This window comes from Sitophilus oryzae, unplaced genomic scaffold (assembly GCF_002938485.1).
Source record: "Sitophilus oryzae breed Bouriz unplaced genomic scaffold, Soryzae_2.0 scaffold_1639_pilon_pilon, whole genome shotgun sequence".
Classification (NCBI taxonomy): domain Eukaryota; kingdom Metazoa; phylum Arthropoda; class Insecta; order Coleoptera; family Curculionidae; genus Sitophilus; species Sitophilus oryzae.
The window spans coordinates 2,520,464-2,538,319 of NW_022146324.1; the positions used below are offsets into that span (position 1 = coordinate 2,520,464).

Sequence of the window (17,856 nt, forward strand, 5' to 3'; positions counted from 1 at the left end):
TTAGAATCTTGTTAAATCATTATTTCTCAAATCAATCAATTGGAACCAATGTACCCATATGATGGCCTCCCTGAGTCCCGGATTTGTCCGTTCTCGATTTCTGATTTTGGGAATTTTTGAAATATAAAATATATCGTGGCAATTAATACGATGTCGAACACCTGGAAAATGGTGTAATAATGCAAGCTTTTAGATATTTGCAAACCAATCCCATTATAATAAATTCCGTTATAAAAAAGAGAAAAATATATTCAGAGGTTCAGTGGTAACAGTTCAAAAATAAAATATGTCAATCCCAAATAAATTTTTTTATGTGTATGTCTATTTTAGTAAATACCATTTTGATTTTGTTATTTATCACGGCCTACTAATAAGAAAATGATATATTTTAAATATTGCAGTAAATAGTGAAAATAAATATAGAGTGATATATATATATATATATATATATATATATATATATATATATATATATATATATATATATATATATATATATATATATATATATTTGAGAAGCACATAGCAAGGCGGATCATATGATTTATAAATATACAGAGTGTTCCATTTGAAAAAACATAACTTTAGTTCATATTTTCAAAAATATTTTTTTCGTAGAAAAACAGACTACGCCACTGCATTCTCCGTAAAAAGTTCTACAAGAATCAGTTTTCACCTTCTCGATATCATCCATAATAATGCAGATACTGTCTCAATTGCTAATAATGCAGATACTGTCCCAAATTGCAAAATTTTCGAAAAGACCCTGTAGCTCAGAAACGAAGAGAGCTATGAAAATTTTGTTGACAGCATCTTCCGTTTGACAAAAAAGAGGCACAGGTTTGTGCAAACCGCACCCTTCTATATTCACTAACAACGGAGATACCGTATGATTTCAACTAAAATGGGACACCCTGTACAATACACGCGAGTTAACTCCATTAAGATACTTGTGTGGTTACACAATTCGTACTCGCACTCGTCGTGCAACTTTCACACGCGTATCTTAATGATGCTGTTAACTCACTTCTATCGTAAATATCTATTATATTGCCCCCCTTTTTTATGTACAGATTTGGATTTAGAATAAAATTCTGCATATAGTATGCTATTTTTATTTCCAGCGCTATGTATATATTGCCACTCTATTTCATATTTACTGAAACATTGGTTAAAAACACTATATCCGAAAAGTGGTTAAAAACTAGAGTGAATTCAACTTTATTCATACTGAGCTATATTTTGTTAAACATTAAGAATAATAAAATAATCTCGAGAAGGAACATTTACATTATCTTATACAGGGTAGTATTTATGGCGTCGTCAGCTGCTACGTTTGCTTTTAAAACACTATCTGTATCTGTATTTTCTGTACCTACTTCAAAGTATAAATGTATCCTGCAAACAATATGGGCTAAATAAGAATTTGAAGAAAACAAAATTTATGATTATTACAAAAGACCAAAATATATAAATATTTCAATATCAATAGACACCACGCCAATAGAAAAAGTCCAACACTTCAAACAAAATATATTAGGTTATCGATTATTTGTTGTTAAATTGCTGAACTACAGGGGAACATTTTAGTGTAAATGTAGTAAACCTTATTAACATTCAATGCGTTCAAACAGACGTCTTGTAGATGTCGCCGTTTATACCCATTTTATTAAGTAAATCTGGTATGCGGATAAAAAATATCTACGATTTAAGTAAATTTATTTCTATATTTATTCTTAACTTTTGCAAATGACGGCGGCAGCCTGTGGTTTAAAATTTCACCATACATCTTATTAGTTATTATATTTTGTATAAATTAACCTGGTGCTAGGTAAGATTTATCCATAATATTTAAGATCAGCAAATCATTTATATAATTTTCTAGCCATTATAGCAAAGAGTTACAAAAGAGAGAGAGAAATACACGAGGAACTTAAACTATCGCCTTTTACTTCATCAAACCGACCCTCAAAATTTCCCCCTGTTACACACTACAAATAAGTACTTGGGCACAATAATAAATGAAACTGCCAAACAATTGCAAGAAATAAAGTCCAGGATTGAGATAGCCAGAAATTCTTTTTTAAAACTAAAGAAATTTTTTTGCAGTAGAGATATAAACTTAGATTTAAGAATAAGAATGCTCCGATGCTACGTGTTTTCGACCTTATTGTATGGTGCCGAAGCCTTAAATCAACCGAAATTAACAAACTGGTGGATGTTGGGTCGATAGAGTTACAAAAAATATCGAGGTGTTACGACGTATGAACAAGGAAGAAGAAATACATAAAACCCTTATTAAGAGGAAAAAATTAGAATATTTTGCACATGTTATAAGAGGTCCTAAATACCAATTACTCCAGAATATTACGGAAGGAAAAATCCAAAGATCGCGTAGTCGGGACAGAAGACGAACATCCTGGCTGAAGAACGTCAGAGAATGGTATGGAATGACGTCGAATGGATTATTTAGAGCAGCCGCAAATAAAATCAAAATAGCCATGATGATAGCCAACCTCCGTTAGGAAACGGTACTTAAGGAAGATCTATATTTTAACAATTTTTATTTATATCATTATCTCTTTCAACAGTAAAATTTTGTCAAATCTACCTGATGATCTTTGTCTGGTATTTTACTGTTAAAATTGCCTTATAATCTATCAAAAATAGTAGATAAAATAGTACTTTAACTGCAAGGGTAGATTAAATGATACTTTAACAGCAGGATAGGTTAAAAACTTTATTTCTTCTGGCACATTTTTTAATTGTTTCCATTTTTGAAAATTTTTGTATTCTGTTTCATAAGTTATTCGGGATTTAAATGGAAGTAGTTGGGATATGGCGTTTGTCGCCTCAGCCTCAATATCTGTTGGTAATTTACTTATTTCGTTTTGAGCCATTTCTGGCTTCAATTCAATCAGCAATAGACACGAAAGAAAATTAAAAAATATTGACTCAAAACTGACAACTAAAGAGACAGCTTTATTTATTTGTCAAATTACATAGAAACCAATGTCAACCCAGTACAATATTTTTTCTACTCGTAATAAATTCCTTGAAATAATAATTTCTGAATATTTTTTAAAACGTAACTCGCTATGGAAAAACATATTTTTTCATACACGACGATAAAATTGCATTATCGTCTCCCGAAATTAATTCATTATCGCGATTTCATCGCTCGTGAATTAATCTTTTCGGTCGACGATAAAATACCATTTTATCGTCTTGTATAAAAAATAACTAATAATTAAGGATTATAATAATATAGTATACAAGAAACTTTACATTTTAAACAATTAATGACTGGATTTACGCACCTAAATTGGGCCGAAAGTGCATGTAAAACTTTTTAGGCAACCAATTATATGTTATTGATTATTATGCTTGACTTAATATCTTACTACTGAATCCCGACAAAAAATAAGTACATATACGATACACTCGAATTCTGTAATCGGAAGGTCTGATGCCTTTGAGATAAAACACTTGAGATCGATTCATCGACTCCACGTAGTCTTGCATCGTCCGCGAGCAAGCTATATTCGCTAAAGGCGAATCCATGGGCTAAGCCCGTGCGCTTGTTTAAACAAGCTATAACTCAAAGGTGACTTTGGCCTTCTTTTTTCTTTTTTATTCTAAAAATTAAACATTTCTTTTACTTCCATTTTTGGGTATTAAGTAGGGTTGCTAACCGTCCTCTATTCCAGACACAATCCTCTTTTTGATCTTTTCTCTCACGCATTGTAAAGTAAAGGTCCTCTTTTTTACTCATCAAACTCAAAATCTAAAACATATTCGTCTACCACCACAAAATTCGCTTAATAAAATTGTTAGTCGGGCAAAAATGTGTCTCGCTATTTCTATTACTTCGTACAGAAAAGAAATATTTACGTAAAAGAAAAAAAAATTGTAGGCACGTTATACATGTTTAGTTTTTTATGTATAATAAGCTTTGTAGAATTAGGCATGTTTGGTCCTCCGGTATACTGGTATCAGGACTTTTAGCTAACAAGAGAAAAAAAAGTTACGGCGTACATACTTTTTTTTAGAGAAATATTCCAGTGATAACCCATATGCACGTCCCTGGTGAATATGTCGACACTTTTTTAGCTTAAAATATGTCGCATTTATAGTAGCTCCAATGCTCCAAATTTTATTCGAATCATTAAAAGTACTTGGAAGAAAATTATAATAAATCTTACTTGGAAAAAAAATATTAAGACTTTAACACCCTGTAGCTACGAAACAAAGCAGAATCGGACCTATGTTGGTATGAAAAATAAATCTTATTTTTACGTTAAGAATCTTTCTACGAGAGATGGCACATGTTTTTTGAAACACCCTGTATTTATCGTCCATTTGTTTGCTAATTCAAATCAAGTATGTCGGTTATAGCATAAAATAATTGAAAATTAATAATAAATCTAATTCAAGTGGTTTATCTCTAAAAATAAACTCTCGTGGTTTATGTTTTTAATTGAAAAGTTTTTTTGTCATAGGTTTTGTAATATTAGCTATCTAACCAACTATGTTAATACATTAATTCCCACTTGCACCGTTTGTATAAACTTTGTTTAAAGGCTAAACAGTGATTAACTATAATAAAATATGTATAGTTAATCACTGTAACAGTGATTAACTATACATATTTTAGTGTTTATTATAGTTAATCACTGTAAACAGTGATTAACTATAATAAAATATGTATAGTTAATCACTGTTTAGCCTTTAAACAAAGTTTATACAAACGGTGCAAGTGGGCATAAATGCATCCTTAATGCTTAATGAAATATGTACAGGGTGGCGCCTCTCATACGACGAGGTTGTTCCAAGAAGGACTGTAGTTTATATCGAAATTAAGCTTTGTGAGCACAATGTAGGTTAATTCAGAGCACTTTTTAAAAATATAGAGAGTTCTACAGGGTGTCCCCAAAAAAAGTTACATATCAAAGTTGTGTTTTTTGTAATGGATCACCCTGTATATTAATTGATTTTCGGATTCTAGAAAAAAAATGAATATTAGTTTTATTACAGGAGTAGGTATATGAGTAAAATCTAAGGTATTTGACATATTTAACATTTTCTAAAAATAAGAACATCAGTTTTTAAATAACAATAAAGGCTACCTAAATAGGAATTCACCCGGTATAGCCTAATATGTAGTTAAAATAACTATTATACTTTAAATCAAATTAAAACTTGACCCAAAAACTTATACAGGGTGGTCAAAATTAATGTTGAACATTGGTATCATTTAAGAGCAAGTTACCTTTTTATTTTATATGGAACACCCATTATATTATTCCGATATTCGATGAAAAATTCATGTCTCTTCAAAATACTATTAAGGTTGGTTACCCCTCAAATAAAGATTTTCTGAGATATCTTCATTTTTACATGATTTAGTCAGTAGATCTTTATTATTTGATAAAATCTAGTCCGACGTAACTTTAACATAACTGTCTAATGAGTCCAACTTTAATATAACTAGTTGTCATTTCGTAGCAGTTAAAACGAAAAAGGTTCTCAGAAATTTGTCGAAAATGCAAACTTATCCTTGTTGTTGAGAATTGATATGATTCTATTAGTTGGTGAATGCAGTGTGCATTCTATTCAAATTTAAAATTTACTCTTCATTTTCATAAAATGTGAAATATGTCAAAATCCTTACATTATTTTAGGCATATGCTCCTTACATTTTAGGATTTTACAACAATGCAGTATTGTAAAATCCACTTCAATGTGTGTGTCTGCGTCTCTTTACAAAAATTATAACGACTATATCGAGATGTTTTTTGTTATGTGTGTTGGATTATCAATATTGGATTATTTTCTTCACACTATATTCACTTCATAATTATTAATATTAATAATTAATCTATAGGGGTTACCAGCGTGTACCCGCGACTTCGTTCGCGTCGAATTTGTAATGGTGATGATAAAGCAAAGCAAGAATTTATGTATGAGAAGCGCCACCCTGTATACTGATATCCTGAATTTTTACAGTAAATCAGCAATATTTGGATTAAATATACTGTATGATCGAATAAAAACGGCGTCGGCAAAGGCTATGAAATGAAAATCGCTGTCATTTTATATGTAAATTTATATGAGAAATGTCATCGATCGTCATTTCCGTGCCAACTGGAAGCCGTTTTTTTTTCGATCATACGGTATTTGGATCTAGAACTGGGATCCTATTAGTCCAGCACTGACGTTGTTAAACTTGCGTATACTGTCATCATAGGTAAAATTTCGTTTAACCGAAGTTTCGTTTTATAATTTCGGTTAATTCCTTTTTAATTAACATCTATAATTCGTTTGCATTTTATCATTATTATAGTCACATTTCCAACTAAACTCGATCACACCTCATTAAATTCAAAGTGGTAACTCGTAAAACCGTTGTTGCGACATGACAGCAACGCAGAGCAACAATGTCGGCGTGATTTCAATAAGAACAACGCTGTTCGCTATTATATGGTAATTTTTCAGTTTCAGCACAGGCCACGAATGAACAACCACTAGTAACCCATTCATTAAACTAGGTGCGTGTCGTACCGTGTTTTGAACAACGCATATGTAATAATATCAAATAGGTACTGCACGTAGCTATAAGTGGTTTAGAAATGAATAGAAATGTCCAATGGAAAAGACGAGAACAATTTTATTTAAATATATTTTATAACGGGTTTTCGTACGGTATTGTTTTTATATTCTGTTATTTGAATCTTTATCTTCTTGCTTTTGTTTACATTCTTTTACTCTGTTTGTAGTGTTCATGCAAATAAGGGTCTTTCGAGCCCTGGTACCATTCTTGCTGATTCTTATGTAAAACGACATCCTGAATCTAAATATGTATAGCGTCTGTCTAGTTTTCTTCTACCAACCTCTCTTTTTTTATAGAATATTATGGATATGAATTTTATTATGGAAAAGAATATTTTAGCTGTAAACTGTAAACAATAATAAATAAAAAATATGTCCCTTTATTTAGTGCTTGCTTGTCATTTATACCTAGTGATGTAAATGGTAATATTACCGGTAATTTTAGTATTATTACGTAATATTACAAGATCGGTATCGTTGGAAATATTGCTTTTTTCCCGCTCCATTATTTTCCTTTTTTTTTTGGTGAAAGTGAAAACAGGATGGGAATGCTTTGTTTCTTGTCTAAAAAGTTTTTTGGATACTAAACACTCATTACAGTTGAGGTGTTTCTCATTACACCTTTGGTGTTATACAGCAAAATAAAAACACTAAATCACCACAATACACCAAAACACTTTGGTCACAGACTGGACGCGCGTTTCGCTAACCATGTTAGCATCATCAGCAGATGATTAAAAACTGAATTAAAATTAGTTTTTAATTTTAATTAAAAAAGTTTTTAATCATCTGCTGATGATGCTATGGATTTGTTCATCGACCAAGAAGAAACAGATTTATCGTGGGAAGGGCCGAAAAACTTACTTATATTGCCCATAATAATAATTAACTAAATGGAGAAGAACATCCAAAAATGGTAGAAGCGGCTGAGAAAGAAATGTAAGAAGAAGATATCTATTTCGAAGTGTAGGTTAGGCTCTAATAATAGAGGTGACTCTACTATAGAGGATGATTTACCATTATCCACTCTATTACGTATTGTAAAGCCGGTTCTACACGATGCGTCCAACGGTAGTTCCAATGTTGTAACCAACATTTGGCATTTAGCACACAGGTTTCGACAATATTGCAATTAACATGTGTGCCTCCAAAACGGTGTAGCAAATTTTCGTGTATCCAACGTAGGAAGGTGTGTACCACATCGTGTGATACTAGCTTAACATAGACCACTATGACTCTAACTAGTTTAAAAAACGTTATGTTCTCTTTTTGCTTTTACAGATTTTAACTGCAAAAAAAATAATATTACGTAATATTACCGGTAATATTATCGATTTATAAATTACCGGTATTATTCCATCATTATGTATAGAGTGGTATTATAGCGAAAGATATACAGGGTGGGCCGAACTGTATTCCGGAAACTTCGGCAGCATATTCTGCAGATAAAAATAATTAAAAAAGTTTGTATAAATGTATGTCCTAAAATGCTTAGTTTCGGAGATACAGGGTGTGGAAATTTCATTTTTATTTCGATTTTTTCCAAATAATTTCTGAAGTAACGTCAATATTTGGATGAAAATTGGTATCTGCGAATTTTTTGACATGAGAAATTTGATTTTGATGTCAATATGACTCCTACTAGTAGAGGGCGCCACCTACATATTTTTTAACTTGTTTGAAGAGTAATAACTTTTCGTCCGTACCTGTATAAAACTACTGAGTAAAAAATATACATTTACGACGTTTTTTACGTGAAAAAGGTCTCTTGGTAAAAATCGCTACGAGTAATGGTTTTCGAGATATTTGGAATCGAAATTAGCAATACCTGTCATCATTGACATAAATTAACATGTTAACTAAATAGTTATTAGACTGAAATCATAAATTTGAAATGTTTTTGTGCCAAAAGTTCAACAGAAACTGTTTTATTACTAATGACATGTATTGTGTATTTCCATTCTAAATATCTTAAGAAGGGTTGCTCGTAGCGATTTTTACAAAGAGATATTTTTTACGTAAAAAGTCACAGAGATGTATATTTTTCGCTCGGTAGTTTTATACAGGTACGGACAAAAGGTTATTACGCTTCAAAACAGTTAAAACACATGTAGGTGGCGCCTTCTACTACTAGGCGTCATATTGACACCAAAATCAAATTTCTCATGTCAAAAAAGACACCAATTTTCATCCAAATATTGATGTTACTCAGAAACATAGACAAACAAATAAAAAGAGACTGGCAAATTAAATGGCAAAGAGAGGGACAACGTTCCCGTAGCGCAACTCAGAACGCAAAATTTCGTTTTATTTATGTTGATCTGCGCATTGCGTCTATTAGGCCCACTATCTCATTCTAATATAACAAGAGAGAAAGAAGCAGCCATATAAAACGTAATTTCTAAATAGAAATTAGAACAATCGCCTTACGTTTTCGTCATCATGACAACCAAGACTCTGACCAAGATGACCACATCATGATAATTCGTCATGTTTGTTAATTTTTCTTTTGGTGATTTACCTTTTCTTTAAACTCTCCATTTTATTGACTTATGAATATGGATAAGGAACAAATTCCTTTGTTCCATATAGGTATTTATATTTTGTTACTTATAATTTTAGGTTATGCTATTTGTTATTTTATTTGCTGCAGGAGCCAGTATCATCTATTTTTTATATGTATTGGTGCACCCTTTCTCTGATAGATATGTTAAAGACACCCGGTAGAATAAAAGTAAGTAGTTATATTTATCATCTTATTAAGAAAAAAGTAGAAGTAGTAGTGTCAAAAATATTTACCCCTCTTTTGGGTAGGTAGTTTATAGCTGGTTTATAGTAACCAGAAACTTTATTAATATACCTATTTTACTTTTGTTTTAGGATCATGATTCTCGTAAAGTCTTCTTCGCTTGAATATTCACTTTGTTATTGCAATTAGGCAGTTTTTTTCGAAAATGAGATTTTTAATGCCCTTTAAAAAAATTGGCCGATCGTTTCCTGCAACAGTCAGTTCTTCTGCATTTAAAATTGGTAGGTGGGTGGAATAAACCGTGGGTGAAATATTTTTTGTTATTGTATTATAAAAAGTTTATTTATTTTTATGTATAAATAAATATGTTTATCAAACAGTACAATTTTTGCTTTTTTTATAATTTTCCTTATAATAGTAGTATTCTTTCGTTCTGAGAATAACTGCAAATTCTCACTTAACTGTTTTATTCCCTACACCACGTTCCCTTTACGTGGTATAGGGAATAAATCAGTTTAAGTGAAAATTTTCAGTTTCAAAATGAAAGAATACTACTAATAATGGCTAATTTAAATTTTTTAAATTTTCCGCCAGCCAGAATGTGCTATAATGTCTTACGATACGTTTTATACCTATCTGTTTCTTTTTCATATAAAGCACACATAATAAAGAAAGATAGCAATAAAGACGTAGGTCCCGCCATGGTCCTGCTAATTGGTTTCAAAATTGTTATTCTGAGTTGCGCTACGGGAACGCGGTCCCACTCTTTACCATAGGAATTGTCAGTCTCTTTTTATTTGTTTGTCTATGTTCAGAAATTATTTAGAAAAAATTGAAATAAAACTTCTGCACCCTGTATCTCTGAAAGTAAGCATTTTAAGACATACATTTATACGAACTTTTTTACTTATTTTTATCTAAAGAACATGTTGCCGAAGTTTCCGGAATACAGTTCGGACCACCCTGTATATGCCTCACTCTGCTAAATTTCTAATCTAATAAAACTTTTGTCCACATCCGTTAAATCGTAATTTCTTTTGATATTCGCTGATTTTTAAAGGTCTTAATTTGACAAAGGGAAAGTAGGTTTATATCTTCGTAGATGGAGAAAAGGCGTATTAGGCTTGGCTTAATCGCCGATTTTTCTTACTGAACTAAATGTAAAATTGTAATTTCCTTTTTCCTCTGTGACTGGAAGGCGTGTCGAATAAGGCTTTAGTATAAGTGTAACGGAAACGACTTGGAATATATTCGGTCCTTTATGTTTGTAAAAGGAAATAATTAAATATTTTGCGAATTGTCACCAACCTATTCCAAGTAATGGCGAAAATCGATGTAAAATTTAATTTTTAAGAAATGTCCATAGTATATGAATTCCGTAGATCACATACTTTAAAGTAACCTAATTATCAGAACCACAACTGTTAAAATGTTGCTTGTTTTTTACATACACATATTCAAAGTTATCCGTATACCCGTCTCTCTCTAAACTCTAAAACATTGCCTTTTATCAGAATTTCATTATTATAAGTGTTTTGGCAAGTTTAAAAATAAAATGAAAAATCCAGTATTGAAAAAAAAACGGTGATGATAGTCTCTCTCATAAAGAGAAAAAAGTCACAATGATGAAGTGGCATTTTTTGTTTTAAAGTTAATCTTCAAATAAAGTCAGAAAAAAATAAGAACGATTTTTCAATTTCTTAGTTTTTTTCCTTCGGAATTGCTCGGATTTTTTAATTTTCAAAATGTTATTTTATTCCTTCTTCTAATACTTTCAATTTCTTGCAGTTTCCGAGATCTGAATGGTCATTTTCGAATTTGTAATCTGTGCAAGTATTTTTGGATTTTTTTATTAAAAATTTTATTCCTTAATCTTTTGAGGAAAATATGTTTAAATAATGAAAAATTTAATTTACCCTGTATTGATGATATATCTCAAAAGTTTTAAAGCCTAAAAAGATAACGATCATTCATTGATGTAAAAAAAACATCCCTTAATATCTTATCTTATCTTATATAAGGGATTTGCTTCAGAAGGGTTTAGAAGAATATTATATCAAATTGTGAGACAGGCTCATTGGTTCGTCAACCTGAGAAAGATACTCTTGCTCTTCTTCAAAAAGATCAGACCAATAGCCTAAGATGTGTCTTAATAAAAATACAAAACAAGAAACAATGGAACCTGAGAAAGAGTGCTTCTACCAGGTACCCTGTAAATGCGATGAGCCTTATTTGGAGAGACAAAACGTCCTCTAAATGTACAACTTAATGAGCATAAAAACATACACAAAGTGTTGAAACAATGAAGTCTGGCATTGAAGTCCAAGCAAGATAGCATAAAATGGTCAGAAGCCCAGGTTGTTTACAGGTAACTTCATTGAAAAAAGCGTAAATTTAAGGAATCGGTTTTTGTAACAAACAATAATAACATCTTTAGCATTTTCAAGTATAGAAGAATCTCGACAATTTGACAACCTCTAATAAGGCATTCTCAGTGGACAACCTCACGCCTGACTGCATTCAACTTTTAGGAATTAAATTAGTTTACACCTGAACCCGAAACACTGTGTAATGTGTAAGTTAAAATAATTATAGACAATGGAAGTCCAAAATACTTTTAGTAACAGGTCCAGCAGTATGTGAATAAAGAGTAAATTTACACACTCGCTAAGTTGATGATTGTGGTTTGAAATCAGCGTTAATATCGTTCTCCAAATTAGCACTGATAGGAAAAACGATATGGTAATTTAAAATTCTTTACTTTACCTTGATATACCGTGTGGTGCATCGGAACACGGGACATAGGAAATCCCATGTAAATTTTGAAAAGGTGATATTATCTCCCCAGATGTTTTAATGCAAAAGTATCACACTTATTTGAAGAGGCGTTAAAGATGTACTTTTGTGTAGAATTTCGTTTCATTTGGAATAGCCATTTAAAAGTTATTTGCAAAAATCTCCATTCAAATTAGTAAAATTTATAATACTGCACAGAGAAAGCTACAATTAAAATACCAGCGAAAATATCATTGTGTCATTGTCAAATTACAAAAATTTGAAAATACCGCGTGGAAATTGAAAATCGGACAATTTGGTGAAGGAATCTTATAAATAGTTAGTTTGTTGTGTGTTATAAGTTAGTAATTGTGTATAAAGTGAGAAAATAAATTCGTTAAGTATTTTATCGTGAGTTTAAATTAGTGGACCCACGGAATCCGTAACAATAGTTTAAAGAATAAACCGGAAGTTTGAAACTAAAGGCACTAAAGTAATTAAGCACATGGAAATGTGAAGACAAAAATAATTGAACAGGAAGGAAATAACAATGACTTGAATATTCTTTATGGTGAAGAAAAGAAAAAAAAAGAAGAAAGAAAGAAAATCATTGACTCCCCTTTTATTGGAGATACAGTAGGAAAAAACCACTAGTCGAGTAAAATCACTGAAAAAAGTCGCTTCCTTCTCGAAAATTTTTTTTTGAGGGTATAACCACATAAACTCTTTATGAAATGATCGGTTAGGGCTTTGTGCATGTGAAATGACTAATTACGACCTTTTTGGGAGGGTCAGAAATTTTTTATCCCGGAAAATGTCAAAAATCTGTCAAAAATGTATAACCATGTTTTTAGAATACATAGGCAATTATAGTCTCAATATTGAGAATACATAGGCGATTAATCGATTAAAAAAAAGAGTATGTGAATAAGTTGATTAGTTTAGGAGTTATCGCGTAGGAACGGTAAAAAAACATGGTTATAAACATGGTTATAATCGCCTATGTATTCTCAATATTGAGAATACATAGGCGATTAATCGATTAAAAAAAAAAGTATGTGAATAAGTTGATTAGTTTAGGAGTTATCGCGTAGGAACGGTAAAAAAACATGGTTATAGATTTTTGACAGATTTTTGACATTTTCCGGGATAAAAAATTTCTGACCCCCCCAAAAAGGTCGTAATTAGTCATTTTACATGGACAAAGCCCTAACTAATAATCCTATATAGATATCATGTAGTTATACCTCCAAAAAATTTTTTGACACATTTTTATATCGTTTTTACTCCACTACACAGGATCTTTCGCCGAACGACTTCTTCCAAGGGTTTCACGAGATTCTCGAAATTTGAGATTTCTCGTCTCGTCTCGTCTCGTCTCGATTTCGAGAAGAGATCGAAACGAGACTGAGATTTTTTTTTCCAGACGAGATCGAGAAAATGACTTCGAGATTTTTCGAGATCGAGAAATTTTTTCGAGATTTCTCGATCTCGAAAAACTTTAGATGCTGCAATAACTCAACAGCTCATAAAAGGCTAGAAAAATGGAAATAAAAAACTATGTTGGGAAATATTTTCTCGTACAATGCTAATTTACATTTCTTTATTTACAATTATTACAAATAATCAAAAGATAACTTCCCCAAAACTGTTCGATCAGTCGGTCTTTTCAGAATAAAGAAATGCGGTAAATATAATATATTCTTGTTCTTATGGCACCATTTTTGTATAAATTTCACTATTAACTCCTATTGAGCTAAACGAATTTAAGTAATGTCGAAGAAAAAAAGTTTTCAATAAAAGACTGTTTCGAGTAAACAAAAATCAATTTGTTGCACAACGAAGTAAACATTTTAAACTTTCGTAGGTAGCTAGGTAAATTTTAAACCCATATGGGATAAAAGACTAAATTAAAAAATAAAGGAATCGTTTTGATTTTCGCTTTTTAAAACGCTAACCAAAGTCTGCGTTTTTTTTTGTTACACACGGCTTTTAGTTCATACCATACCTATAATAGCTCTGTATTCTATAATTTAATTTTTTAACAGAAAAAATTTACCCTATCTTTTGGTGCAGACTTTACAACATGATATTTTTAGCCGACCATACCAATAGGTATGGTAGGCTATTAAGATCGGTAAAAAAAAGTTTTTTTAATTTCACTCAAAATGAGTTATTTGGGTCATAAATGATCTAAATACAAAATATTTTCGTGGTGTCTGTCTGTCTGTCTGTCCGTCTGTAACACGATAACTCAAAAACCGCTAAACCGATTTTAACCAAATTTGGCTCAAAAATATTGTGGCACCCAAGAATCTGGCCATTAGTTTTTGGTGGGGGTGGGGGGTTGGTAAGGGGGTATGGGAGAGGGTTAAAAATTTTAAAAAATCGTAACTCCAAAATTACAGTAGCTAGCGAAACGCGGTTTTCAATTTAAGATTAGGAATAATATTTGCAACAAAATTTGTAGTAACATCAAAATCAGTCAAAGTCGCAGTTTTTTAGATAATTTTTTTTTAAAAATGTCTTTACTTTGAAACTAAAAGAACTGCCTGCCACCTTTTTATTAACATATTTTAGTATGGGCGGCTATACGTGCCTCCCGGCGGCAATTTTTTAATAATAATAAATCAGTTATTTATTTTCGAGACTCGAAATTTCGAGAATCTCGAATCGAGTGCGAGAAATTGCCTTCGAGACGAGATTTCTCGTCTCGATGAAACCCTACTTCTTCCTATAGAGCACTTGCAAAACCGTCTTTATGAGCATATTAAACACATAGGTACATTTAGATGGACCGATAACGACACCTCTGTGGAATGCTAAAGATTCTACCCTTAACCAGTTTTGTATTGTGAGGCGTGAATTTCACAATCATTTGGGGTATTGTTTTGCTCTGAATGGAAAATTATGTAAACATTTTATTAATTAGTATAGTTTAATTAAGTTTTTATGTTAAAAATATTTCGATTATCCCCTGAATTATTGTGGATGTATGTGGTATGAGTGATTGAGTCAGCAAGCGAGCAAGCGAGAAAAATCTTCATGAGAATGAAATCATTTTTTACAAGACGATACCTCAGTGCTGAACTCAGAATTCGAATGGCCAGATGTTACGTCTTCTCTGTGTTACTCTATGGATGTGAAAGCTGGACACTGGATTCACAGACCGAAAAGAGAATAGAACCCTTCGAAATGTATGTGTACAGACGGATGCTGCGAATCTCATGCGTACAAATTATCACCAACGATGAAGTACTCCAGCGCATACAGAAACAAAAAGAGATACTGAACACCATCAAGGAAAGAAATGTGATGAGAGGTGGTAAATACGAAATACTGCGCCTCATAATAGAGGGCAAAGTGCAAGGGAAAAATCAGTATTCCAAATAAAACAAAATTCTAGACAACAGTCGACAGTACAACTTTAACGCCTCTTCAAAAAAGTCTAATACAATTTTTGTATACAATCATCTGGGGAGATAATATCTGACCTTTTCAAAATTAACATGGGATTTCCTACGTCTCGAGTTCCGATGCACCATACTATGTCAAAAATTTAATAATAGACTCCGATGCAAAAAAACGCAACGGGTGTTATATTTTTGTTATTTTTAGCCCTATTTTTATAAATTTTTTAGCAAGCTGTATATAATTATATCAACTTTAATTCTTATACTCAGTTTTTTTTATAAACTTTAGTATTTGGCATATTATACAGGGTTACTCGAGGGGTTGTTTTTTTACCCTAACTTTAAAACACCCTGTGCAATAATTTTGCGTGTCAATTTTCCTAAATTATAATTTTACGGGCAAAACCATGTCTTCTGAGCATTTTGTTTTTTGGATCATGTCAATACATACTTTGGTTAATTTTTAAGAGTGAAGTGAACTTGCTACCAACAATTTGCAATTTTTTTCAATTATCATTTCTGTTTGAAGTTATTTTTGAATATGACAAGGCGGCTTTGGTGATTATATTGTGAAGTATACACTACTATGAACTGCCTATCATATTCGACGTTTGGGAAATGCTTGGCAAAAGGGTTAAAGGTCGCGAAGCGCTACCAGCTTCATTAAATGAACTTCACTTGGTCCTTAAAGAAGAATTGGAAAACATAAAGCAATGTGATATATGCAGCCTTACATTATGAACGGACATCTACAGGCAGTTATAGCAACCTAGGTAGGTAATACAAAGTATTAGGGTATTTTTTACAATTTTCGTTTTCTGTTTCTGTACTTGAGTATTACAGATTTTTTCTTTAATATCCTTAAACCCGGACTGTATCGTTAGTTTTTAACGTTTTTTAAATTTAGTATAGAGTATCCAATGCAGCGCAATATGACGTTACGACAATAGTCACCAAAACCATCCCGTCATATTAAAAAATTACATCAAAAAGTAGGTAATGATAATTGAAAAATTGCAAATTGATCGTGATCAATTCATTTCGCTCTTAAAAATTAACCACAGCATGTACTGACATGAATCAAAAAACAAAATGTTCAGGACTGATGGTTTTAACCGTAAAATTATATTTTAGGAAAGTTTACACACGCAATTATTGCACAGGGTGTTTTAAATTTAAGGTAAAAAACAACCCCTCGATTAACCCTGCATAATATGCCAAATATTAAAGATTATAAAAAAACTGAGTTTACGAATTACAGTTGATAATTATACCTATACAGCTTGCTAAAAAATTCATGAAAATAGGGCTAAAAATAACAAATATATAACACTTTAAATTTGACTAAAAATTTCTCCGTTGCGTTTTTTTTGCATCTGAGTGTAATAAGAGAGACCTAGAAACTATAAATTATAAGTTCACGGCTTTAGCAATCTTTGTTATCATACCTTTCCTATTTCTTGTCCTTTCATGTTTCCATCGTTCCGTCTTTCAACCTGATTCCTCAACAAGCAAATTTTCAGTCCAGCACAAAACCTTTCGAAGCTCAGCAGCCCATTGGGCGGCGTGACTTTCCTCAGGCTTTCCAAAACACCTTTCGGGAGTCCCTTGGACCCGTCATCTTGCCACCTCGCCTCGATGTCGGCGATATTCACGAAACCTGTCAGTTTGTCGTCCATGATGTCGAAGAGGGTACGCATGGCGGCCACAAATTGTTTTGGAAGATCGTCTAGTGTAGATGATGAGGTTGAAGTCATTTTCTGCAATCTGAAACAAGGAATTACGAACATGTAGACTAGGGTTTTCGGAACCGGAGCTGTATTCCGGAACTGGTAATTTCCGTATTATGCTTCTATAAGGAATCGGGATTTAGCGTTTTTTGGTATTTTCGGTACTAGCTAATTTTTGTGCAATGATGGCGCAGTTCGTCATAGGAAGCAAGGAATGGGTTTCAAAAGTAAAATCGATAAAAATTGAGATTTTAATGAAAATAATATCAAATTATTAAGTAATGAGAAAATTAACATCAACCGAAACATGAATATAAATGAACACAAGCGCAGAAAAAATATATACTAACTTAAAATTCACATCAGAGGACATAATCCAATTAAATAAATATGAAAAAAAAAGCTTACATTTTTTATAAAAAATAATAAAATAAAAAATATCTATTAAATTAATATATTGACCAAAATTATAATATCATATTTAAACATCAATCATTGCCAAAAAAATTATATGGAAAGTTTAGTCTCCAAGTTATTAGACTTTTTAAAAATGAAGGTAAACGTTTGATTCGGGTTA

The 17,856-nt window shown here is 31.7% G+C and overlaps 1 protein-coding gene across 1 annotated transcript in view; it reads right to left on the reverse strand.

Annotated features, from left to right (window-relative positions):
• LOC115880620 (suppressor APC domain-containing protein 2) overlaps window positions 1–17,856 on the reverse strand; it is a 58,586-nt gene that overhangs the window by 18,691 nt on the left and 22,039 nt on the right. Inside the window, exon 2 of the mRNA XM_030897896.1 lies at window positions 16,998–17,316. Coding sequence (XP_030753756.1) covers window positions 16,998–17,306 — 309 coding nt within the window. The 5' untranslated portion in view covers window positions 17,307–17,316. The remainder of the gene's footprint in view (window positions 1–16,997; window positions 17,317–17,856) is intronic.